General features: G+C 40.8%; 1 protein-coding gene across 1 annotated transcript in view; it reads left to right on the forward strand.

The window, feature by feature from the left end:
* ano1a (anoctamin 1, calcium activated chloride channel a) overlaps positions 1 to 26,536 on the forward strand; it is a gene marked incomplete at both ends in the record, with an annotated part of 46,349 nt that overhangs the window by 18,866 nt on the left and 947 nt on the right. The window contains 16 exons of the mRNA XM_084001658.1: positions 1,506 to 1,570; positions 1,899 to 2,033; positions 4,310 to 4,470; positions 6,130 to 6,215; positions 8,350 to 8,361; positions 10,571 to 10,642; positions 12,629 to 12,703; positions 14,431 to 14,632; positions 15,498 to 15,609; positions 15,705 to 15,762; positions 16,425 to 16,525; positions 17,917 to 18,059; positions 22,641 to 22,793; positions 24,226 to 24,278; positions 25,876 to 26,060; positions 26,185 to 26,290. Coding sequence (XP_083857784.1) covers positions 1,506 to 1,570; positions 1,899 to 2,033; positions 4,310 to 4,470; positions 6,130 to 6,215; positions 8,350 to 8,361; positions 10,571 to 10,642; positions 12,629 to 12,703; positions 14,431 to 14,632; positions 15,498 to 15,609; positions 15,705 to 15,762; positions 16,425 to 16,525; positions 17,917 to 18,059; positions 22,641 to 22,793; positions 24,226 to 24,278; positions 25,876 to 26,060; positions 26,185 to 26,290 — 1,719 coding nt within the window. The remainder of the gene's footprint in view (positions 1 to 1,505; positions 1,571 to 1,898; positions 2,034 to 4,309; positions 4,471 to 6,129; positions 6,216 to 8,349; positions 8,362 to 10,570; positions 10,643 to 12,628; positions 12,704 to 14,430; positions 14,633 to 15,497; positions 15,610 to 15,704; positions 15,763 to 16,424; positions 16,526 to 17,916; positions 18,060 to 22,640; positions 22,794 to 24,225; positions 24,279 to 25,875; positions 26,061 to 26,184; positions 26,291 to 26,536) is intronic.

Raw genomic sequence — 26,536 nt, forward strand, 5'->3', positions numbered from 1 at the left:
TTTGTTCACTTTTTACATTTTGACCAACAGGGAATTTAATTTATGTATTTTATAAATAATCTATTATTATTGGATTGAGTAATGACCCAGGATAGATCCCAATGGTAACCCTGGAAGAACAGGGCTAAAAATATGTCTGTGAAATAGTTAATTTAATTTCTATGAGTGACTGTAAAACACCTCCCTTATATCTTTCTGGATAATTTAAAAATGTTCCATCTCTGAGCCTCCAACCTTTTTTGAGAATGAAATTATCTCGACAACTGGAGAGAAACAAGATTTCATGCTGAGTCTGAAGCAATCTCCTATACCCTGCAAACACGCTTCATAATTACACTGCTGGCTGTGTGTCACTAAGACAACGGCCACAGAAATGCTTTAGCCTGGTGTTTATATACCAATTAAACAATCACACCCACACACACACACACACACACACACACACACACACACATATATAATGCCCATTTGTCACCTGCAGCTTGCTGCTGATGCTGTGAATGCATTGTGTTATTGTGTGATTATGGTGAAAGTGTTGCACCATCTCTGAGTGATTTATGAGCTCTTTGTTGCTTCAGCAGAGCTTGTACACAGAGCAGCGGTTTGATGATAACTGATCATACAGCACTGATGTAATGATAAATCATGTTTGACCACAAATCGATTACATTTATCGATAATTAAGAATGCATTTCTACATATTATATTCTCCTCAAAAAAGATAATGAACATTTAGCTCCTGTTCACTCATTCAGGCGTTGTTTCACTAGAGCAGCTGGTCTCTGGAGCCCACCTGGAGGATGAACCATTGTTCATGAACACAGTCCTCATGTGGCTCCAACATCTCCCATAGTTCAGCTGGACTATGCTCTTTTTAATGGAAAAAAATGTTCAGACAAATGTAGCTGAACGGTTGGCTGTAGATGCTCAATCAGCATTTATTTTCATTTTATCTATTCTTTGGTTTTCATCCAAGCTACAGTCAAAGGCTGCCTTTGTGAAACTTAGCCCTGGCGACTGTGAGTCTCATAACATTCAGATCATTTTCATGCTCATCAAACTGTTCATCCGTACGATGAACATGAAAATAAAATGACTCAGATAACAGTGAATTCAGTATATTGTATGTTTGCACTGAACTGCATCATTACTTAACACTCAGCCATGAGGCTCTGCTGGCATCTGTAGCTCAGCAGTAGAACTGAAATGATCAATGGATAGAGAGAAATGTGATGATCATAATTAAGTAACAAATAAACTAATTGTTTAAGCTGGTTGGTTGCAGCTATCAGATGTTTTGTCAATTAACCAAATATATTAAATCAATCAATAAACTTAAAATAACTTTCTTGAGTCCAACTTAACACTGATCAAGAAAAGAGCAACATAGAAGACGTTTCTATACAGACTATACATCGTGTGTGAGTGAATTTACCAAGACAACAGAAGTGAATGCAGATTTAGGCTGTGTCTTACATATGATGGACTCCTGCCTCTCTTCACAGCTTCTGTACGAGGAGTGGGCCAGCTACAGTGTCTTTTATAAATACCAGCCCATTGGACTGATCAGGTCAGTGCTGTTATCATGCCTGGGACACAGCTTCATGTCCTCTACACTGCACACACCATACAGTAGTCAGGATGTAACAGGTTGCAAGACAATACAACATGATAGAATCATAAGAGCAGCATTTCTCTAATAATTAAATCATTTCATCTGCAGCAGAATGCAGGTTTGTATATAATCAGTAGTGGCATTGATGGTTGATGGGTAAATTAACTGCAACAACTAGAAACAGCAGGAAAAAACTGGCCATAATATATGATCCAATCATATAGACCATGATCTCATGAAGTTAAGGGCGACACTTTATGACTAGTAGTTTGTCCTCCCACAGGAAATACTTTGGAGAGAAAGTGGGTCTGTACTTTGCCTGGCTAGGAGTCTACACACAGATGTTGATCCCTGCAGCCATCGTTGGAGTCATCGTGTTCCTCTACGGCTGCGCCACTGTTGATGACAACATACCGAGGTACACACACACACACACACACACACACACACACACACACACACACACACACACACACACACACACACACACAGAAGCTCAAAAACTCAGACCAGGATCAGAAACTAGCAGACATTCACAGCAGTTAGCACAGTTAAAGGGATACTTCAACATTTTGGCAAATTGGCCCATTGCCATAATCGCTATAGTCACAGCAGTAGGTTCGTTACCTTTAATTGTCGGTGCAAGCTGTTTTTAGAACGGCGGAGCAGAGCCGCGAGCTGCTCAGAGCTATGCTACAGAGGCTAATGGGATTTCTTGATTTCCCTCATCAAACTCATCAAATACACAATCCAACAACTCCAAAACTCTCTGGTGGACAAGTTGTGACCTGCACATTCACCACACTATGAAATAATAACAGAACGTTATGAGACAGAGCTGTTTTAGAGGTAAATTCATGCAAAACTGCTGATGCGCGTTACCTTCAGGGACAGTTTTTCAGCAAGCAGTCCCTGTATTTACCTCGAAAACGGCTCTGTTTCGTAACGTTCCATTATTATCTCATAGCGTGGTGAATGTGCAGGTCACAACTTTTTGGATTGTGTATTTGATGAGTTTGATGAGAGAAACCAAGAAATCCCATTAGCCTCCGTAGTGTAGCTCTGAGCAGCTCGCGACTGCGCTCTGCGGTTCTAAAAATAGCTTGCACCGACAAATAAAGGTAACAAACCTACTGCTATGACTATAGGGATTATGGCAATGAGCCAATTTGACAAAATGTTGAATTATCCCTTTAACATCTTTTATGTGTTTATGTTGTTTGTTAGCACAGATGTGCTTTGCCACTCTATACTGACAAGGTTTCAGGCTGTTGTTGTTGGCTCACTTCACACTCGGTCATAATGTTAACTGATTATTATTCTCACCATGTTAATGAGATAAAACTGCATTGTCATTTCAATGAAGATGATCCACCTTGGTGGTCCAGTCAGAGCTCAGACCTGAATCAAGCAGAAATGCAGTTGACTAAGCTGAAGCGGGAACTGGTCCAAACTTCCTCTTGAGCATTGGGCAGCTCTGATCATCAGTGTTTCAGATTAATGAAGCCAGAGCAGTTATTAAATCCAAGGTTCACTGCGATTTAATGACTGTCTAATGACCATGTTTAATAAAGACACTGCATTATAATGGGTTGTTTTATTAGCTCAGGGATACCGTGTTTATTTATACTACTTAATGAAGATCAGTTCAGATCTTATGAACAAAGAAAACCAGGTTACTCAGATGTTCACTGCCATTTTCTGACCCCAGCATGTTGTAGATACCCAGATGTGAACCTGAGGTACAGCTCCAAGATAACACTGGTATTTTTTAACAGTGTGATTTACAAAAAGCTTCTCAAACAACAACATGGATTTTATAAAATAAGATTATAAAAAACACAGAGTAAAAGCTGAGACACATTTCAATACAAGGTTCTGTAAACAATGTTTTTTTTTGGCAAGAGGGAGTACTGGGGAAAACAGACATTATTTTTATATTCATATTTGCCTCAATAATCACTGTTATTTTAATAATTCAGGGTTTACCTATCCCTATAACCTGCTCCTAGGATGAGCAGCATGTGTAAACTTGGAAGCAGAGACTGGGGGTTATTGAGATAGAGATGTCTGTAGAGTGGAATCTTCAACGTAAACATCAGGCTTAGACCACACCCTGTAAACGACTCCACCTCTTCCCATAATCACATAGCTTTAGGTTTATTGCCACACCAAACCATTACAGATTATACATGCACAGAACATGTCTGTGGAGGTTTGGAATTACGATGATACAGTATATTCAGCGGTGTAATTGATTTTTTTCGCGAAAACAGGTTACACTACAGTTACCAACTTTCCTTTTAACGTCTGTGAGAGTATGAGCTTGTAATGTGCCGTGTTAGACATCAATGGGCAGGACTTCCCTGTGGAAAGATGTCATGTCAGCATTGTGGGTCAGCAGTCATTTATACATCAGCTATTTAATTTACTGCATCAGCAGCTTTTATATTTCTCAATTGCTTTTCCACAAAATATTACAATCAAATGAATGTGGATGTTCATGTACGGGGATTTATCCAGATGATGACCAGACTGAGTACATTTGACCATTTTCTATTGCTGTGAGAGTAATATTTAAAATATCTAAAATTAAAGAGAACTGCTGTAAATAAAAAAAATATATGGTATATGAACATGTTCTTGCATGTAACCCTGAATTCCTCATGTCTTCCTCCACCTCTGTGTTGTCAGTATGGAGATCTGTGATGCCAGGAACAACATCACCATGTGTCCACTGTGTGACCGCGCCTGCAGCTACTGGAAGCTGGTGACTGCGTGCGGCACAGCCCGAGCCAGCCACCTGTTCGACAACCCGGCCACTGTTTTCTTCTCCATCTTCATGGCCCTGTGGGGTGAGGGCTCTCTCACACTGATACATACACAACAGAAACTAAAGGCTGCAGTAGAGACCACTAGATGAGCAGACAATACAAGACAGACTATGGATAGATAGAAAGAGGTACATAGATAGCGATCGAGAGGGGTAGAAAGAAAGCAAGAAGTAAAAAGATGCAGAGAGGGTAGAAAGAAAGAAATAAAGAAAGAGAGAGAGAAAGAAAGAAAGAAAAAATAAAGAAGTAATAAGACAGAGAGACGGGAGTAGGTAGAAAGAAAGAAAGAAGCGTAGATAGAAAGAAAGAAAGAAAGAAAGAAAGAAAGAAAGAAAGAAAGAAAGAAGTTAGATAGAAAGAAAGAAAATCACAGAGAGAGAGGGGTAGAAAGAAAGAAAGAAAGAAAGAAAGAAAGAAAGAAAGAAAGAAAGAAAGAAAGAAAGAAAGAAAGAAAGAAAGAAAGAAGTTAGATAGAAAGAAAGAAAATCACAGAGAGAGAGGGGTAGAAAGAAAGAAAGAAAGAAAGAAAGAAAGAAAGAAAGAAAGAAAGAAAGAAAGAAAGAAAGAAAGAAAGAAAGAAAAAGACACAGAGAGGGGTAGATAGAAAGAAAGAAGTAAAAAAAAAACCAGGAGGGGTTAGAAAGAAAGAAAAAAGACAGAGAGATGGGGTAGAAAGAAAGAAAGAAAGAAAGAAAGAAAGAAAGAAAGAAAGAAAGAAAGAGGGGGATGGATAGATAGAAAAAAGACAGAGATAGAGAGAGGGGTCAAAAGAAAGAAAGAAACAAAGAGAGAAAGAAAGAAAAAGACAGAGAGAAGGGGTAGATAGAAAGAAACAAAGAGAGAAAGAAGGACAGACAGACATACGGATGGATGGATAGATAGATAGATAGATAGATAGATAGATAGATAGATAGATAGATAGATAGATAGATAGATAGATAGATAGATAGATAGATAGATAGATAGATAGATAGATAGATAGATAGATAGATAGATAGATAGATAGATAGATAGATAGATAGATAGATAGATAGATAGAGCAGACAATACGAGGCTGTGGATCTGATCCAGTTCATAGACGGCACCATTTAAACCCTACAGGTCAACAGAAAAATATGGACAGTAGTAAGGAAATGAGCAGTAAGAGTCCACAAAGGTAACTCGTGAGTAAACACAGCCGCGGGCTTCCTCTAATGTCCTGCCAGGACTCTCTGCCATCTGTCAGCAGCAGCAGGACTTCACGTCAGGGAAGTGTTATGTGTTTAGCTGAAGCTCGTGTCTGACAGAGACCGCCATCTGGATTTACCTACAGGGGCCTGATGATGGAGAATACCATAACACTGTCTGAAGGCATTCTCACTGAGAAAATATATCACTGTTTTTTTTTTTATTACAAAAACAACCTGTGTATGCAAACAGATGAAAATAGTTTATCACATGCTGCTGGTTGTTAACAAAGACCCCGTGAGTCCTGTGTGTGTGTGTCACCATCTGGTCACAATAGTGTCCCATACAAGAAATAACCCTCAAATAGACATTTGCTACTTTTATATGTGCAGACCTGTATGATTCCATCTTATACTCTAGATACATATATATACTGTCTAGAAATACTGACAAGTTTAGTAGTTGAAGTGTAGACATGTGATAAGAGTGTTTGTTGTGTCTGTGTGCCTGTAGCTGTTCTCTTCATGGAGCACTGGAAGAGACGACAGATGAGACTCAACTACATCTGGGACCTGACAGGCTTCGGGGAGGAGGAGGAGGTGAGACACTGTCACAGATCACTGTTTCAGAAACATCCTGAAAGATGCTCAGTCACAGGTGTATGACCCACAGCAGCAGAGCACTGTGGGAAATAATAAGTCGTTTTACCAAAACCAATCAGTTACATGTTACATTGGCAGATCTGAATATGGGTATTTTGTGTTTAGTGTTGTCAAAATTAACATGCTAATTCTTGCAATTATTCTTAAATGTTTAATGCTTAAATGCAGCAGTGTTGTGTTGAGCTGGATCCTGTGAGCTCTGCTGCTCTGGGGGTCCAAGAGGATTGCATGTTCTCATCAATGACTAAATGACAACACTGGATTGTATTGATAGTATTGATAGTAAAGGGTGTGTGAAATTTTAGAGCTCAGCAGTGATGTGCAGCGATGTGCAGCTACTGAATGAATGGAGGGAAAGAAATGCAATCTAATCAGCTGAAATCTGTGATTCACAGTGTCTGAATTGAATATATTTCCAGAATGTTTAATTAATATCTATATATCTATACTATCTATACTGCTTTTCAATTCTTATACATCCTGGAAATATAGAATTGATCATTCAAATCTTTGAATCTTTCAATTTCAATTGAGTACGTGTGTGTAAATCAACACAACAACTAACAGGTTGAAAATTAAAAAGATAAAACATTTTCAAAAACCTTAACAGTGCAAATTGTCTCATAAATGACAGGCTATAAGTGTTCATTCTGTTGCAGCTAAAGAACACAGATATCTAGTAAGATACAGGCTGCAGTTAAAGTGCAGGTGTTGGACTGTGGCATATTGCTGACAGTTTACATCATATCAGCCTCACACACTTTGTAAAAGTTCCAAACAGCTGCCATGTTTGGTTTTGGTGGCCTGTGGTACAGTAGTGTTTCACTCTCTGCTGCAGTATTAACCACAGGTAGTCAGTTTTATGGCCATGGGAAGCATTAATGCCCATCTACCAATCACATACATCATTAAAGGGACATTGTGTAACTTCTCCTGTTATCTATTCACGAAAATCGATTATTTCGTTCAAAAGTATGTTTTTCATTAATCAGTAATCCCCCCCATCAACAAACTGAAGTGTTCCTTTCAGCTCTGAATTAGCCGTTCATATCATTCATATCTCCATGGAGCGGGTAAGCTCGGTGCTGGCTGCCATGTGGTGTCTCCATGTTTTTACGTTCAGTGGCAGCGTGACGGTAGGAAACCACGGAAACTCAGCGGAGACACCGGAGCTGTCGGCTCAGGTCAAGGTGGCGTCTGTGAAAAGTCACCGCGGTAACGCAGTGAGGAGGAATGGAGCGTTACACTGATGCTGCATTCACTGCAGTCGGGCAGACGGCCGTCGGTAACAAACCAGATGTCATTTTAGTCACAGAAGTCCAGAGAAAGCCGGTAAAACGTGGGTCAGGTAAACAATACGACATCGCCATGACAACATATTGTCATGTGTATTGTTTTGCCTCGTGCTGACGGACCACTTGTTTACAGCGGCTGTCGTCCGTCTGCTGTCTGCCCAATTTCACGTGAATGCAGCATGAAAAATCCGATTTAGTTGCTTGCGATATACAACCGCAACGCTAGATGGGAGTAATTCCTACACAATGTCCCTTTAAAACGACCGATAATGATCATGGCTTACCAAACAGGCTATCGATAAACATCAGTGACTTCCTTGCGCAGAGTAGGATGTCCAGATAAATCCAACTCTACATGCTGATTATGAAACTAAAACACAACATTCTGCAGTGATTGGATCCCAGTGTCTTGGGTGACAATTTCACGCGACCACTCACTTTCACGGTTTGCGAAAAGTGGAAAGCTTCCCCTCATCGTGCCTCTGTCTCGGTGTCTCACATTTTCAAACTGAACCATGTGTTTGCTCAGTCACAGTCTGATGAGGTTGACACAGGCAGATGTCAGGATGTACCTCTCCTCCATTTGTGCAGTGACTCAGACTTCATCTGAAATGTTCCCACACAAACTGCCTCAGACATCAGAGCTGTGGCATTTTAGGGCATTTTAATGGAAACGTTTTCTTTTTTTCACAGATACAGTATGTGTTCATCCTCAGAGATGATGCCAACCTGACTGATCATGTCCTTCTGTGTTTTTTGTGTGTTGTGTTTTACAGGAGGAACATAAGGTTTGGATCAAACTTCACTTCCCAGCCTCTCATATTTAAACTTCTTTCTTTGAACTTCCTGTTTCAGACCTGTCCTGCGGACACTGGTTCCTAACACTGACCCTTTCTCCCTCAAAGTGACTAACAGTAGCTGCTCTCTCTGCTCCTGATGGTGCTCATCCTCTCTCTCTCTGCTCCTCTTGCCTCCTTGACTTTTCTTCTCATATGAGATCCACAGCACACACTGTCCCACACTGAGGACATGTAAAACAGCTTCCTGTGTGGACGCTCAGACGTCTCACTGCAGCTGAATGAAACTGAGACAGGAGGGAGGGAATGTTTGACTTTCTCTTCATCAGGTGCACAGAACCAGCTCTGTCTGCTAATGAGTGTTAGGTGACATGTTCACTGTGTCAACTTTAAAAAGTGACAACATGTCAGCGTTGTGTCGACAACTTGTAGCGGTGACTGACAGCAGTAATGCAGAGTTGTGAGGAGTTACGGGGACGGTTGTCTGTCTCCTCCTGAGCTGTGATCACATGTCTTCACTCCTCTGCTGACTGCAGACAGAGGCTACTGTACACTCGCCTCTGGCTGCATATTACATAACATAAAATATTCATTCTACGTTCCCCCTCATCGTGAAAACGTTATCCGACAACAACACACGCACACCAACGTGTGGAACTTCACACAAAATCAGAGTCAGCCACATGCACACACGCACACACATAAGAGAAATGGTAATACCCAATAGTGGGCTCATAATAAATATACCGTCCACAATGTATTAGGAAAAGTAATTTTCATTTGATGGTCACTAACCAAGCAAATATACCATCATGCATTGCACTTGCATCTTACAGATGAGTTCACTTTATGGTCCTCGACAGCATTCAGTGACATCACTGTCAAAGAGACTTTTTTTTTCTTTTTTTTTTTAGCATTTTTTTTTTTTAGCATTTTTTTAAAGCATTTTTGCTAACTGCTAAGTCTCACTGGGAGCGTACTGTACCTATGTTCCCAGGGTCCTATGTTCGCCTATAGGAGAATATAGGACCTTCTTTTTGAAAATGGGTCCTATGTTCCCCGTTTTTACCAAAAAGGGTCCTATGTTCCCCGGTCGCAATACATACTGGGGAATAGGGCTGGGACAATATGCTTTTCTCCCGATTAGATTCTTCTACGATTTTTTGGATGGCGATTCGATTTAAATTGCGATTCTACAATATTGGCGATTCTCTCGATTTTTAGTCTGCATTTTTAACATTTATCTGCACACAAATACTGTAGGAGCCTATAAATTAACAGGTACTCCATTATAAAGTGAACTTAAACCCTTTTCAAAACCTGTACTCTCTGTATGTAAAAAAGGCTAACAAATGCACATTGCACAATATTTAAAAAAATGTTTAAAAAAAAAATATATATATATTTTTTTATAGATTTTTGAAAAAAAAAATTGATTTAAAAATCGTCAAAAAAGATATCGCGATATATATGTGAATCGATTTTTTCTCCCACCCCTACTGGGGAACATAGGACCCTTTTTCTGAAAAACTGACCTATGTTCCCCGCTGTTGCTGGTCGATGGACTCTCTCTACTTATCTGGACTCTATCTATCTGGCCTATCTAGCCTCTACCTGGTCTTTTTACTAAACTTAACCAACTCCTTTCTTCATTGCCTAAACCAATGGGACAATTAGCCTACACTTCTCACTCAAAGTCACAACTCAAAATCGCAAAAATATGCCAAGTCACTCACAACTCCACTTCCAGGTATGGGTACAAAAATTGCATGTTCCCCGGGTCCTTTTGGGGAAAAGCAGGGAACATAGAACCCTTTTTTAGAAAAAGGGTCCTATGTTCCCCGGTCCCATACAAAGTGGGGAACATAGGACCCGGGGAACATAGGGATGATCCCGTCTCACCCTGTACTGGACACAATAGAGATTATATTGATGCAGTTGTCTATTATTTATCATTATTCACCTGTTGAGACTCTTAAAGTTCAGTTACTAGTTATTAGTTTGGTTGTGGGTTATGGTTAGATATGTGATTTGTGTTTCCTACTTCATGTTTTCTCGGTGCATGGTCAATGCTTTTTTTCTCCTCTTGCACTTAAACACACCGTGCTGACCTCAATGTCTCTACTGTCCTGCTCTCTGACTGCTCACTAATACACACTAGTATCAATGACTGTAACATCTGGACTGGTTTCTCCTCCAGGACCACAACCGAGCAGAGTACGAGTTCCGGGTCATGCAAAAGACGATGAGACTGGAACATTCAACCCCCAAGGTAAAAAAAAGTTCACTCTGATTTTTATCTGGGTTTAAACTGAACATATTCAGTCCGATGAGTGGAGTCCAGAATCAGCTTAATGTTTTATAAATTACTCAGTTTTTCCTTCACCAGCACCGCCACATCGTCATTGTCAATGATATTTTCCCTGTCAAATGTTTTATTCATCATAAGCCATTCACACAGTGTGAAATACAGCAGCTCCACATTTAATACCACACTAAAATCACCACTTTGTTCAGATGCACCATTCAGTGGAGGACCAGGGATGTCAAAAGAAAATAAAGCATTCCCTTAATCTTATATTGTAAGATATTAAGATAAATAGAAAATAAAAAGCTCTAGGCTATTTTATTTTTAAATCATGAGTATTCATTGATGGGTTAAGATTGTTTTTATAATTCATATTTTAAAGCCTCTTAAAGTATGAAACTAAGTTCTAGAGACATCAGTACTGTGTCAGTTCATCTTGAGCTGCACATGAACAGAAACACACCAACTGAAAATGAAGCATAGCAATAATCTGAGCAGAGCTGTGATTGTCCAGACTCTCTGCTGATCTGAACTGTAGGTCACACACTTATGGCAGAGCTTCTTTGTAAGATTGCCATTGCCATAATCCCTATAGTCATAGCAGTAGGTTTGTTACCTTTATTTGTCGGTGCAAGCTATTTTTAGAACGGCGGAGCAGAGCCGCGAGCTGCTCAGAGCTACGCTACAGAGGCTCATTGTGGGATTTCTTGGTTTCCCTCATCAAACTCATCAAATACACAATCCAACAACTCCAAAACTCTCTGGTGGACAAGTTGTGACCTGTACATTCACCACGCTATGAGATAATAACATAACGTTACGAGTTGTTTTAGAGGTACCTGTAGCTAAATACAGAGACTGCTTGCTGAAAATCTGCTCCAGACGCGAACGCGCATCAGCAGTTTTGCATGAATTGACCTCTAAAACAACTCTGTCTCGTAATGTTCCATTATTATCTCATAGCGTGGTGAATGTGCAGGTCACAACTTGTCCACCAGAGCGTTTTGGAGTTGTTGGATTGTGTATTGATGAGTTTGATGAGGGAAACCAATAAATCCCATTAGCCTCCGTAGCATAGCTCTGAGCAGCTCGCGGTTCTGCGCCGCTGTTCTAAAAATAGCTTGCACCGACAATAAAGGTAACAAGCTATTATGGCAATGGGTCAGTTTGCCAAAATGTTGAACTATCCCTTTAAATGATTGTCATTAATTTCATTTGATCATGACAGAGTTCTTAAAATCTTCCTATAAATAATTATTACAGCAGGTTCAAGTAGTGAGTCGTTTACTTTCAGGAAACACACACTCAGCCCTGACCAGTGGAGCAGTCTCATCAATGTGTGTGTGTGTGTGTGTGTGTGTGTGTGTGTGTGTGTGTGTGTGTGTGTGTGTGTGTGTGTGTGTGTGTGTGTGTGTGTGTGTGTGTGTGTGTGTGTGTGTGTGTGTGTGTGTGTGTGTGTGTGTGTGTGTGTGTGTGTGTGGGGTGAACACATTCGAGATGACATGTAGTGAAGGATGTTCATGTTGATGATCAGCCTTTAGACATTTGTCTTGTACTAAGGTCGCTTCTTCTTTATCATCTTTTCATGAAACACAGAAGAGGACACACACACACACACAACTGTGCAAATACATAAACACACACAGTCACTTGGGCTCCCTGACCCAATTCTCAGTAGGCTTGAATGTGACACAATAGCTCGGGGCGTGGTTAGCTTTGCTCCACTGGAGCCGCACAGTGTGTCTGTGTGTGTGTGTGTGTGTGTGTGTGTTTAGGATGTGTGTACTGTGTGCATCTGTGTGCCCAGGGCATAAAGAGCTGCTGCTGACAGGAGATGTCATACGGTTGTGGCAGCAGAAACACACATTAACATACAGCATGAGATTATATTCATGGTACAAATAAATACATAATGCTGTGTATGTTTGTGTGTGTGTGTGTGTGGTGCAGGGTGAGAAGGTGAAGCTGACGTGTACAGACAGAATGCCAGCTTACCTGACGACTGTGGTGATGATGTTCTTCCTGGTGAGTCTCCAGTCTCCCTCCTCACTGTGATGAGTTATAGAGTGATAAGGTTTACAACCCACCCATGGGTCTCTGTGTTCGCTGCTTCTATTCTGGGTTTGGCCCCTGCTTCCAAAATGCCACCAAATCCCTTTGTTAAACCTTTTATTAAGTTTTCATTTTGTTACTAGTACTCACTGACAGAGTGACACACTTGATGACCCTCAGGGAGGGTTTCAAAACTCCTTACATTTAAATGATAATTACCATTTTTTACAATCTGGACCTTATTTCTACACGGGGCAGCGCAATGCAGCCTCTAAATAACACATGCGCAGTGAAACTCGTTCATTTCACTAATATTTTGTTATGATACGCTAGTGCTAATCCCCTCTGAGTCCGGGGTTACCTGTTATCAACATCCGGGGTCTGTAGGTTGACCTACTGACCTCTGATCTGGATGATGTCATATCTGAGCGCTGCCCGGCTCATTCTGATAATAATGATTCTGCTTTGGCATTCGGGTCCATTTTTAGCTCAACTAGCCGGAGCTTTAGTGAGTCCAGGTTGTGGAGAGGAAGCCTGTGGAAGCTGAACTTCGTCCAGCTGCTCATTTTGTTCTGACAAGTCAGAAACACGCAGAAACGGACCGTAGCATTAGCGGTAGCAACAAGCCGCGGTCGGAGATGACATCATCCAAGTCAGAGGTTAGTAGGTCAACCTACAGACCACGGATGTTGCTAACAGCTAGCCCCGGACTCAGAGGGGATTAGCACTAGCGTATCATAACAAAATATTGGTGAAATTAACGAGTTTCGCAGCGGATAATGTGTTATTTAGAGGCTGCATTCCGCTGCCCTGTAGACTCACATTATACGGATATACGCGGCTGTCGGCTGGATCTAATTTCGTCGGAACGACTTGTAATGACACCAAAGTTATCTGGGTGAGTAAATGATCGTATTTTATGCTAGAAATAAGGTCCAGATTGTAAAAAACTGTAATTATCCTTTAATAGGCGGATGTGATAATGGTCTAAGATCAGATAAAATGTTTGTGCCTGTGAACCCCAGCCCTAACAGTATGATTGTTTCCACAGAAAGAGGCAACAGCCAAAACAAAAGCTTTACAAAAATACAAGATTGACACAGATTTAACACATGTGTAAACTGTCATGCCTGCTACACACTGAGGCTCATTGTAGAGGTTTGGTACAATTAATTTTTTTTAGGTATAACAGCAAATCATAATCTACATGTTCACAGTGAAGACTTATCCTTACTATACAGAGAAACAAAACAGTTCCCACAAAGAGCAGCACTAAAGAAGCAGTGACAGCTTTTCTGTCACAGTGGTGATCTTCGTCAGGGACCGCCCAGAATCAGGCTGCACCCACCTTGACACTGAAGTCAGGCAGACCCACAGCAATACTGTTAAAAGCAGACACACCAAAATAAATCAATGAACATGTTCAAGTTCTACAGTGAAAAAGAAACAGACAGTATCACAAGTACAGTATCCTCTGAGAGCCAAACATCATATCTCTGGAGTTACATGTTTACACCAGTCCTTCCTGTTGTTGCTGCTGCTAATTAAGTTTGATAGGGTGAATGTTGAAAGAACAGCAGACTTTTCATAAGCTGTCACATACACAGACTATTGATCAGTAAATATTAGACCTGTTCTCCTCCTCCTCCTCCTCTCATCCTCCTCCTCCTCCTCCTCCTCCTTCTCCTTCTCTCCTGTAGATCACTGTGACCTTTGCCATAGTCTTCGGGGTCATCCTCTACCGGATCAGCATTAAAGCAGCCCTGCACATGAGCAACTACCCTGCAGCACGGTCCAACATCAGAGCCACAGTGAAGACCACCGCCGCCATCATCAACCTCATCATCATCATCGTCTTAGACGAAATCTACGGCGCCATCGCCCGCTGGCTCACCACGCTTGGTGAGGAGCATTTCATTAAACACACTCAGACACTGACTCCACCTGTAAGACGTCTTTTATTGTCTCTGGAGAGTCTGTCCATCTCCACTGGAAACCTCCCGATCGATAAACTTCCCACAGCTCTGTCTGAATGACTTCCTGCCTTGGCACATTAAGAAACACAGGTTGAGGGAGGCATTCTTATTTTTATGTTACTCAGAAGTAGTTCTAAAAGACTGAGAAGATAAATACATTTGAAGGATTGTTCACAAATGCCAGACTGTGGGTTACTATTGGTGGCTTTCCAAAATGAGAGGTTAAAAGATAATGAATGAGCCATTTAGAAGAGCTACCATTACCTTATGTCACACATCAAACACACAATGCACCTGTGCAGGCATTTCTATAATATTGTTTATATTATATAAGTGATTTGAGTTGCACAGTCTCAGACTGCAAAAACTCAAAATCCTTTCAAGAATATTTGTCTTATTTCTTGTCAAAATGTCTCAATTCTAGTCAAAACTAATCTTTTCCCACTTAAAATAAGACTAATCACCTAAAAATGAACTTGTTCTTAGATAATTTTCACTTGTTTCAAATACATTTTCACTTGAAATAAGTGGAAAAATCTGCCAGTGAAAGCAGTTTTTTTGTGCTTGTAATAAGAAAGAAAAACTTGCTCCACTATCAGATTTTTCTACTTGAAAATAAGCTTTAATAAGTTAAAAAAGAAAAAGAAAAAAGTGTCTAAAAACAAGCTACTTTTTATGTGATGAGCCTTATTTTAGGTATTATGAGACAAATTGGTAAGATTTTGAGTTTTTGCAGTGTATACATTCATGTTACTGCATGAAGTCATGTGACCTGTTTTCTCTTCCCTCAGAGGTCCCAAAGACAGACAAGAGCTTCGAAGAGCGTCTCATCTTCAAAACCTTCATCCTGAAGTTTGTCAATGCCTTCACACCTATTGTGTACCTGGCCTTCTTCAGGGGCAGGTAACAGAAAACCTCCCACTGCATGTTTCAGTACATGACATGTACATTTTTTCCCTCACCAGCATGACAACCTTTAACCATGTGTTTACTCACAGGCTTGTTGGGCGTCCTGGAAACTACTTGTATGTTATTGGATCATACAGAATGGAGGAGGTAATTCTCTACTTTGTGCTGGGTTTTGTGGTTTTAGCAACAAGGTTAACAGAGTTTTTAATTCGATTTTAGAATTAGAATCCAAAAATAAAATGATTGTGGTATTTTAGGTTAGTGTATCTTTTGGTCATTGGGTTTTCTTTTGATGAATGGGAATTAAAAAACAAAAAATGATTGGTTTATTGGATTTTCATTTTGAAATACACAAAATAAAATTGAAACACAAAGCATTCTTTTTTTGAGTATCAAAGAACAATTCACTAAAATTTAAAAACAGTTTAATTTTCATGTTCTATTTTATATAACAAAAATAAAAACAAACGTTTTTTTCATATTCTGGCACTGGAAGTTGTCATTTACAAGACTGCTGGCCGGACTGGTCTATATCAGGCCAGTTGATAGTCTTGCCTTTTTGTATTTCAAAAAAACGTTTTTTAATTCCCATTCATCAAAAGAAAATCCAATGACCAAAAGATACACTGACAATTTTAATATAATCAGACCTGAACTTTGTAAAGATGAAGCCTCCACTGTACTGTATATAAATGTAGCTGTGATCTATTTCTGGTTGTTTTAATGTCCCACAGTCAGCTCTGTAAACTTTATATTACACTTTGATTTGCTGTCACCTCCTGACTCCTGTCCTCCTGCTCCCTCCCCAGTGTGCCCACGCAGGCTGCCTCATGGAGCTGTGCATCCAGCTATGCATCACCATGCTGGGCAAGCAGCTCATCCAGAACAACCTGTTTGAGATCGGCATACCGTGAGTGCAGAGCCGTACACGCATTTCTAGCACAGACCCACAACGCCGGTGCACAAAAAGACCGAGCTGAGCAACACATCACAACATGTGGGTGCAGAGCCACAGAACAAATTATGCACACCCACTCAGAGAGCAGCCATTTAAACGGCTGTCTGCTTTTCAGACACACTTACCTGCAAACCAGACATACCTGCTGAACTCTGGCAGCCTGCAATTTTCTCTGTTCTCCTCCTCACAGTTAATTCCATCAGAGTTTACTGTACTGTACTGTACATACAGTCCACAGTGTTAAGATGAATTCACAGACCTACAGTAATACACTGTGATCCACCTGTAATCCACATGACATGTTACTAAGAGACAGAGGGATTAAAGATTTAAAAGAAAATTAAAGGCCTCAGGTCATCACTGTGTTTCTCAATCACTCTGATGCAGTTTTCACTTCAGAAACATTATTTTCATAACTCTTAACTCACATGTGCAAAGGTCTCTGATACAGTTGCCACTTTAACATTATCATTGAACACATTATCACCTGGGAACTGAAGCTTTTCTCTAGAGCTTCAAGACTCAGACACCAACCGTTGTTATGTTTTATGAAAACCGGACTGACTGAGACAAAGACAGTAAGATGTTATATCAAAACAAGTTGGTTTTTTATCTCTTTTATTGAGAGTTTTTAGAGATGGGGATATACATTTAGTTTCAGAGAGAAAAAAAAGTGGCAGAACAAGTTGAAGGCGGGGAGTATCTTATGCAGCTCAAAATTCGTTCAGAAAAAAAAAAGGCTTCCCCGCCTCCACAGTTCATCAAACATTCTCCATCTCATATCCACCCACCCAAAAAAAAAAGAAAAAAAAGAATTGGTTAAAGTAATACATAATAAAAATGAAAAGGCTCTTGTTAATAAATACATTAAGAAAAAAAAAAAAACAATGTAAAGACATTATATCAAAATGGGCACCATAGCTTCCCCACATAATAAATTAACTACAGCATCCTACACCTTCACATAATCCAACAATTAGACAGGGCTGGTGTGATTTACCTTGGCATCGGGACGTTAACCAAATCCACTTCACTATCACTCAAGCCATAGCAGATAGAAAAGAACACCACATTTTTTCATATTAGTCCACAGAGTTTGTGTTGCAGTATATGACTCTTTCCATTGAAACAGTCTTGGATAGTAGGAGCTGAAGTGTTTTTCCATTGACAATATAGGCTAATAATATACTTTTTAGCAACTGTGAAGGCTATTGCTATCCATTTATTATTAGTAAGTGGTAGACAGATTCATAGACTGATCCAATCAGGACATCCTGTGTAACACTGTCAACTGACAAACAAACATACTGTAACATCTCCTCCACCTCTGGTCCTCTGAGCAGGAAGCTGAAGAAGCTGCTGAGGAAGAGGAAGTCAGAGCTGGACTCAAAGGAAGAGGAGGAGCTGAACAAAACCCTGCACCGCCACGAGAAAGACCACCTGCTGGGGCCTTTTGTCGGCCTCAGCCCCGAGTACATGGAGATGAGTGAGTCTGAATACAAACACACACCAAGTGTCATTAAACTGAGTTGGTTATTATTAAATAGTTTCTCTGACATGAGACAAAGAGTGAGCTTTTGAAGAATTTTAACAGTTGTTAACTCATTGAGTGCCAGCCCTTTTATAAAATGGTCAGTGCCATGTGCCAGCATTTCGGGGCATTTTGAGTAATATTTCAAGACCCAGAGAATATTTTGTACTATGACTCTGAAAACACCAAATAGCTCAAAGGAAAGAGGAGACTCTCTATTTAACTAGGGAAAAAACTTTTGTTTGTACCTTGTTCCATTCTTGATTTATCTTAAGTTGAATAGAGCCTGGTTGCACCAAAAAGACCACTTTTTTTTCTAGAAAGCTGAGAAAAATGCATTTTTGTGAAAGAGAGTCTCTCAAGGAAAACAGTGATTTATCCGTTTTAATTTTGGCTTCAAAAACATGTAAGACATCTGAAAATTTCATTTCACATGTTTTTTCATTGTACAAAAAACAAAACAAGAAAAAAACTCAACTAAAATACAACAAGTCGTCCTACTCTGCAGAGTGATGCCTGCTCTCCTACTTCTCCTGCTGCAGTTGCTTGCTGTCTTCTTCGTTCTACGCATCCCAGAAGCCCAGAAGCCCCCAAATTACTCACAGTGTGCACGACAGCGCCCCCCTTTACCAGCCGCAGAAAACTGCGTTTGACGTATATGTACGTCAATGGCACTCAATGAGTTAACAGCAAATAATAAGTAAGATTAATGATGGTATGAGATAATACAGGTAGCCAGGCAGACTGGCCACAGTTGCTAAGCTAACAATAAGGCTAGCTCTAGATAAGCTTTGGACACATGAGCAAAGGGTTTATGAACTACACACACCCCAGCAACAGAGAGATTTACACACACACAAAACACGTTTACAGCAGTGTGAGTGAAACTCACTGTTTTCTGTTGGGGAACCCTAATCCAGTGTGTATGCACCAACAGACACAGCTGACTCCTGTTTCTCTGTTTGACCTTTGTTGACATTGAATGTCAGCTCTATTCAGCGTTGTGTGTGCTTCAGGGAAACACCATGCTCGGATAACGACAAGCTGCAAGCACACTGATCTCCTCAAAGGTCTCTCTGACGGTTCACTGTGATCAAGCTTCAATTAACAAATCCAGTTTTACAGGATCCAGAGGCAGAGTGAAACCTCATTTTCATCTGCACCACACACTTCTGTGTGTGTGTGTGTGTTTAAGGACAAACAGATTCAGGGTTTTACTGTGTACATACAACATATGCATACACACACCGATCAGGCCTAACATTCGGAGCACTGACAGGTGAAGTGAACAACACTTCATCACAGCACCTGTTAGTAGGTGGGATATATTAGGCAGCAGGTGAACATGTTGATGTGTTAGAAGCAGTAAAATGGGCAGCGTAAGGATTTGATCCAGTTCTCCAAGGACGACTGAGTCTCTCATGTGCTGCAGCTGAAGCTCTTGTGGGCTGTTCCCAGTCTGCAGTGGTCAGGATCTATCAAAAGTTGGTCCAAGGAAGGAACAGTGGTGAAGCAAACTGGTCAAACCTGATGGCTTTGACCACTTTTTTGCCACAGGCTCATTGATACACGTGAGGAGAGAAAAGGCTGCATGGCCCGTGTGCTCCCATCTAACAGACCAAACTGCTGAACAAGTTCATGCTGCATCTGATAGAAAGCTGTCAGAATACACAGTGCAGCACAGTTTGTTGTGTATTTGGCAGCAAAAGGGACCAGCACAATATCAGACAGGTGGTCAGAATGTGATGTCTGATTGGTGTATATTAAGTCTGACCTTTATTCAATTATTGAAGTGTGAGATTTTTGCAGTAATAGTTGTTGTCTACTACTACATAAAGAACAGAGATGATCAAGATGGTTAGAGAAGGAAACTTCTGACAGACATTTCAAAACCTGCAGCTGAGTGATTAGGTTCCTCAGGGTAGAAGTTCCTCAGTAGAGAGTTCCTGATCTCAGTCATTTTCCTGTTTCTCTTCACTGCTCTGTCCCATTAATGCATTGAAATGTTGCAGAATATGAGAAAACCACTGTTCCACTGCAGACATTCTCCTGCACAAGCGCTCCATATCATAGGTGATATCAATACTGCCCTGCTAAGCCAGACCGCAGTAACTAATGAAAATTCCAAATTGAGTTTTTTGTAAAATTGAACTTGTCAATAAATGTTTTATCTTGTGTAAAAATTTCAGCGGTCAATTTTGCTCAGTTTTAGAGATATGAGGTATGAAAAATTGCAGTAACTACAAAATCACTCTTGAAACTAAGCCAAACCGCAGTAACTACAGTTACTGCACTCTGTATCTGTTTCCCTGTACCTCAGCTGCAGTTACTGCGCTCTATTACACACTGCTAGCCAGTTACGGTAGCTAGCTAACATTAGCTTCGGCAGGTTAGCACAAGCACATAAAACTTTAGCTAAACACTGGACATTAAATGTTAGCTCACTAAAGTTTGTACTGTCAAATTATTAATCATTTTTGAGGTGGTCATAGTTAGTAATTAAGTAATGAAAGCTGGAAGAAAACAACAACATTGTAGTTACTGCACTTTGCCTCAGCATTACCTGTCTATCTGTGTAAGGAAACCTGGCACCAGAGCGCAGTATCTGCTTTTTAGGGGTAAAATGTAAAATATGTGGTCATATATTTAATTGCATGAATATTACTTCATGAAAACCTGTCAAATCTGTGTATTTTCACTAATCTACCTACAACACATTTGGAAGGCAAATCAAAAAACTTTAAAGCCATTTTTCTCAGTTTCACTGTTCGCGTAGTTACTGCGGTCTGGCTTAGCAGGGCAGAATAGGTGACCTGTGAGTTTTATTTAATCATTAAGTCCTAGAATCACTGCTCTTGAATGTTGCTCTGAGCCACAGGCAGCTGTTTTTGAAAAAAATTGAACATTTGTAAAAAGGTTTGTTCTGCTGCTCCCAACTGGTTAAAACAGTGATTCACTTTATATTTAGAGCTGTAATCCAGCTCCCAGACCTGCTCAGTGCTCCATCCGTCCATCTTTTACACAATCTATACAGAGATACTCGGCTGAATGTGTGCACAGCAGACAGTTAGATGAGATAGTGGTGCATTGAGTCAGTTAGTAACAGAAGGAACAGGTGTAGGTTTAGAGTTAGTGGGTTGATGTTGTTCATGTTTAGGAAGTATAGCTTCTCTGGTATAGCCCCCTTTACATAATTTAAACCGCATGTGTCATATCAGCAGACAAATAACATAAATGTCACTATGCCTCCAGTTGATCATGTGCCCTGGCTACTTGGCCAAAGGGATGTCCCTTTGGGTGACTGGTAAGCACATGACTATTACCCAGGAGGTGTGGGTTCAATCCCCGCCCGGGCCCTCTTCACCTTGCCACATGCTTAATATAGGCCTGCATAATATGGGTACTGCATTTGTGTATGGGCCACAACACTGAAGCCAGGGAAGTCTGTGAATACAATACCAGTGCCAGCTTAGTGCAATTGTTGCTACATACTGTATATCAGGGATTCAGACTCTTTAGTGACTTTTTTGTGTGGACGACAACAACAGCAAAACCAGCCCTTTAATCTGACTGACCAACTGACCGACTGACCGACTGACTGACTGACCGACTGACTGACTGACCAACATTTCCTCCACTGCTCAGCAGAGTGCTGAGCCACAGTCGCACTGGTTTTGCGGCCGCTCAGCAACTGCAGTGAAGAGGAGGAGCACTTCCACCACACTGAGCCTCACTTCCATTACAGCAAATAAACTTCTTTCATTACATGTATCATTATTACTAAAGGAGGCCGAGGAAGAACTGAACATAAGCCTCACCAGGCAGACAGAGCATGAGAGGGAGGGAGAGAGAAATCTTCAGAAGGTGATCATGTTACAGTGAATCCAGCTCAGTGCAGTCTTTCATTTATGTGTCCGGGGATTTTGTCCATCCAGAAATCCATTGTCTCTACTTCTTGTCCAGGCAGGGTCGCAGGGGGCTGGAGCCAAACCCAGCTGAGTTTAATGCAGGGCTGACGCACAGAGATGAACAACACTCACATACACAACGACAAGGATTTGACCATAAACAGTCCAGACATGTACTGGGGTCAGACCCAGACTCTTTTTCCCCCCTTAAAAGAACTTAGCAACAAAACTAGTGACTAACTGACCTTTTGGACAAACCTAAGCTACTTCCTGTTTTAAAATACTGCGTAGGCCGACAGTAGGCTGAATGCTAATACAAAACATCATGTATGCTAATTAGCATTTTACATCATCCAACGACATTAAGTGACTTTTCCAGCAGCTTTGGTCACTTTCCATCAAGAGTAGTTTTTAACAGCAGTTCCACAACCTAGTCTATGTCTGGACACATGGGCCAGACATAGACAAGTCTTGTTTCATATTTCATTTTTTTCACCTCAGCTTTTTTGAGCTGTCTATAAAAATCACGTTTCATGGGGAATCACAAGGCAACCTTCCACTACTGAGTTGTGTGTGTCCTGACAGTGTGTTGATCCAGCCTCCTCTCCTCTCCTGTCTGTTCCTGTAGTCATTCAGTTTGGGATGGTGACTCTGTTCGTGGCCTCCTTCCCTCTGGCACCGCTCTTTGCTCTTCTGAACAACATCATTGAGATCCGCCTGGACGCCAAGAAGTTTGTCATGGAGCTGCGGAGGCCGATCGCAGCCAAGGCTAAAGACATTGGTATGTGTTCTCTTCATCGCCTTAACTTTATTTTGAAGGATGAGGACTGTGGACTTAAAGGGATAGTTCAACATTTTGGCAATTTGGCCCATTGCCATAATCGCTATAGTCATAGCAGTAGGTTTGTTACCTTAATTTGTCTGTGTAAGATACTTTTAGAACGACGGAGCAGAGCCGCGAGCTGCTCAGAGCTACGCTACGGAGGCTAATGGGATTTCTTGGTTTCCCTCATCAAACTGAACAACTCCAAAACGCTGTCGTGGACAAGTTGTGACCTGCACATTCACCACGCTATGAGAAAATAACGGAACGTTACGAGACAGAGTTGTTTTAGAGGTAAATTCATGCAAAACCGCTGATGCGCGTTGCATTCAGGGACAGTTTTTCAGCAAGCAGACTCTGTATTTACCTCGAAAACAACTCCGTTTCGTAACGTTCTGTTATTATCTCATAGCGTGGTGAATGTGCAGGTCACAACTTGTCCACCAGAGCGTTTTGGAGTTTTTGGATTGTGTATTTGATGAGTTTGATGAGGGAAACCAAGAAATCCCATTAGCCTCCGTAGCGTAGCGCTGAGCAGCTCGCGGCTCTGCTCTGCCGTTCTAAAAATAGCTTGGACAATGAAAGGTAATGAACCGACTGCTATGACTATAGGAATTATGGCAATGGGCCAATTTGCCAAAAATGTTGAACTATCCCTTTAAGTACGGAGTTGTATCAGAAGTGAATGCCTTCACTTTACCAGGGACCAAACTGGTTTCAACCAACATGAAACCAAACTGTTGTTCTTTAAACCAATGAAATATAATGATGGGTGAGATTCTTATATGTCCAAAAATGCACCGCACACACAATCTACTGTCTTTCTGACAAACGGTCTCTGTTTGCTGCTTCATTCGCACAATAGTCTGCAACCTGAAGCTGACAGTGTGAAAGATTGCAAAGGGTTAATTTGGATTTTTGACATGAGGAAATAACACTTGAATGTTTGTTTTATGTAAAATATTTCTGCAGTTTATCTTCCTGTGAAAACAGAACTTTACTTCTGCTCTACATTTTTTCAAATGCCAACTATTATTTAGATTCTTAGGAATCTACGTATATCTGTACCCAACTAGAGAGCTGCACAATACAGTGCACTCTGTGGGTGCTGGGAACACAGTGGTCCATCCCATCTATCTCATAAAACCCCACATCAAAAAACCCAAATTGTCTCTTTAATGTAGAGAAATAACCAAACATGAACAGAAAGTCAGCCTCAAAGTCTATGGTTCTCTTCTGCAGTGATGTAAAGAGCACTTTTCACCCCTCAGCTGACACACACACATACAGCACAACATACCACGGTGAAATCTGTCCACTTAATGCTTAAGGAGCTCCTGTCATGTCGTGGGGACGTGCTGAAACTCCTCTTCTCTTTTCACACCTACAGGTATTTGGTACAACCTCCTGAGAGGCCTCAGCAAGGTAGCAGTCATCGTCAACGTAAGTCTTTTATAGTATATCACTTTATCATCACTTTACAGTTGAAATGACAAATCATGGAGCACAGGTGTGTCCACACTTTTCACACAAGAGGCCACAAGTAGAATGAGTCTCTAGTCATGGGCCTAGAAGAGCTTAATTTAAAAGACGTCTCAGTGAGTTTGAGGTTGTTTGTGGTATACACTTTGAATGTGCAGCGTCTCTGTCCCTCAGTGGTAAACGCACTGTTCCAAAGAGGATCAGTCATGTGAGACCTCAGACTAAGGGTAGCTGTATGGTCATGTGGAAGTCTCACACTGCATTGTTCAAAAAAGTTGAAGCTGCCAAAACAAATAATTTCACATGAGAGGGGTGTGCACTTTTTGTGACACAATCTCTGAATTTCCGTGCAAGCTGACTGCTGGGTTCAACAAGGCTGTGACCTCTCCGTCTAAAAATGGTTCAGAGCAGAGAGCAGCTTCAGGAGTGTCCCTGGTCTGAAGCTGTACAGTGTGTAGGTGGCAGATTATGTTCCTACTGTACGTTGCATATGAATCCCCAACAGGCAGGGACACACCACTCCAAACCCCTGGTAGAGCACACAAGGAAGTCAGCATGTGGAGCGATGTTGACATCTAGTGTTCACTATGAGGCAAGGCAAGGCAAGGCAAGGCAATTTTATTTGTATAGCCCATCATTCAACAGTTTGTCTCAAAGGGCTTTACAAAGCATCATAATAACATCTCTGACTTTAGACCAGTGGTTCCCAACCTTTTTTGGCTTGTGACCCCATTTTCACAAATTTCTGGCGACCCGCGTCAATCAAGATGCACCACCTCAGATTTTATATACTGCATTTATTTGAACTGGATTTATATTTGAGAAAGTCAAAGTATAGAGTACAGTTGTTTAAGATTGTCTGTGGGGTTTTTAATGATAAACTTAAAAAGAATAATAATTAGTTTAAAAAAATATTTTTATCAGTCATTTTTTTTATCAATAGACATTTCTGGCGACCCCACGTGGGGTCCCGACCCCAAGGTTGAAAAACACTGCCTTAGACCCTTATAAGAGCTGCATTCATGACAGTAGGTAGATGTGGTTGAACAAGAACTTAGGGTAATATAGAAAAAAGTTGTAAGAGCACACATGGCCCTTGTGTTGCATTTTGATCAGTCAGGAACACACTGGACCTGCTGTGCGCACGCACACACACACCTGTCTTTGCTGCCGTAGCTCTGTCTCTCTACGTAGAGTTTGCAAGATATTGGAATGTTGTATTTCTGTTGTTATAAATTAATTACTTTTTAACATATTTTTTTTTTTTACTGACAGAAAACCCTTCACATTCATATACTTATGTGGTTGAAAATACACTTATATAGTTAAATATTATATAAATATATAAATATTTCAGATTTGTATAATGTGGAATATGACATCAACAGGTCTTGTCTATATCAAATTATATAGGAGAGACACAATATGATATTAAGAGAGGCCCAATTTCTAAATCATGTAGCTGCAATGTGTAACAGGCCGGTGAGACGTCCACAAAAGATGAGTCACGGTTGTTTGATCTGATGAGAACAGAGATGAGCTGATTTCTCTCCCTCAGGCCTTCGTCATCTCCTTCACCTCTGACTTCATCCCCCGGCTGGTCTACCAGTACATGTACAGCCCCGACGGGACCATGCACGGCTTCATCGACCACACACTGTCTTACTTCAACGTCACTGACTTCCAGCCGGGCACAGACCCCCTGCAGCCAATGCACCTGGGCTACAAAGTGGACACCTGCAGGTAAGGATTCTCTTAAAACCTTGTTGTTGTCTCAGGTCAAGATCTCTCATAAAACTGATAAAGATTGTGTGACAAACTGTAAAGCATCAAATGAAACCTCTGAATCCTTCTCCTCTGTCTCCAGGTACAAGGACTACAGAGAGCCACCCTGGTCCAACACTCCATATGAACTGTCCAAAGAGTTCTGGGCCATCCTGGCAGCCCGCCTCGCCTTCGTCATCGTCTTTCAGGTTCTGAACTACACAACACTCAGCACCACAAACACATGGATACACATGTCACTCAGTTTCATTGTTTATATGGGCAAAGCAAACAAACAAGTCATTAATAATTGATGCTTTATGGCCTACAATAGAGTATAAGGGCCACATTGACAAAAAAAAAAAATCACAAACTTTGAAAATAAAGTCGTAAATTTACGACTTTATTCTCGTAAATTTACGACTTTATTCTCGTAATGTTATGACTTTTTTCTC

This window comes from Trachurus trachurus (assembly GCF_905171665.1).
Source record: "Trachurus trachurus genome assembly, chromosome: 3".
In the NCBI taxonomy this organism is placed as follows: Eukaryota; Metazoa; Chordata; class Actinopteri; order Carangiformes; family Carangidae; genus Trachurus; species Trachurus trachurus.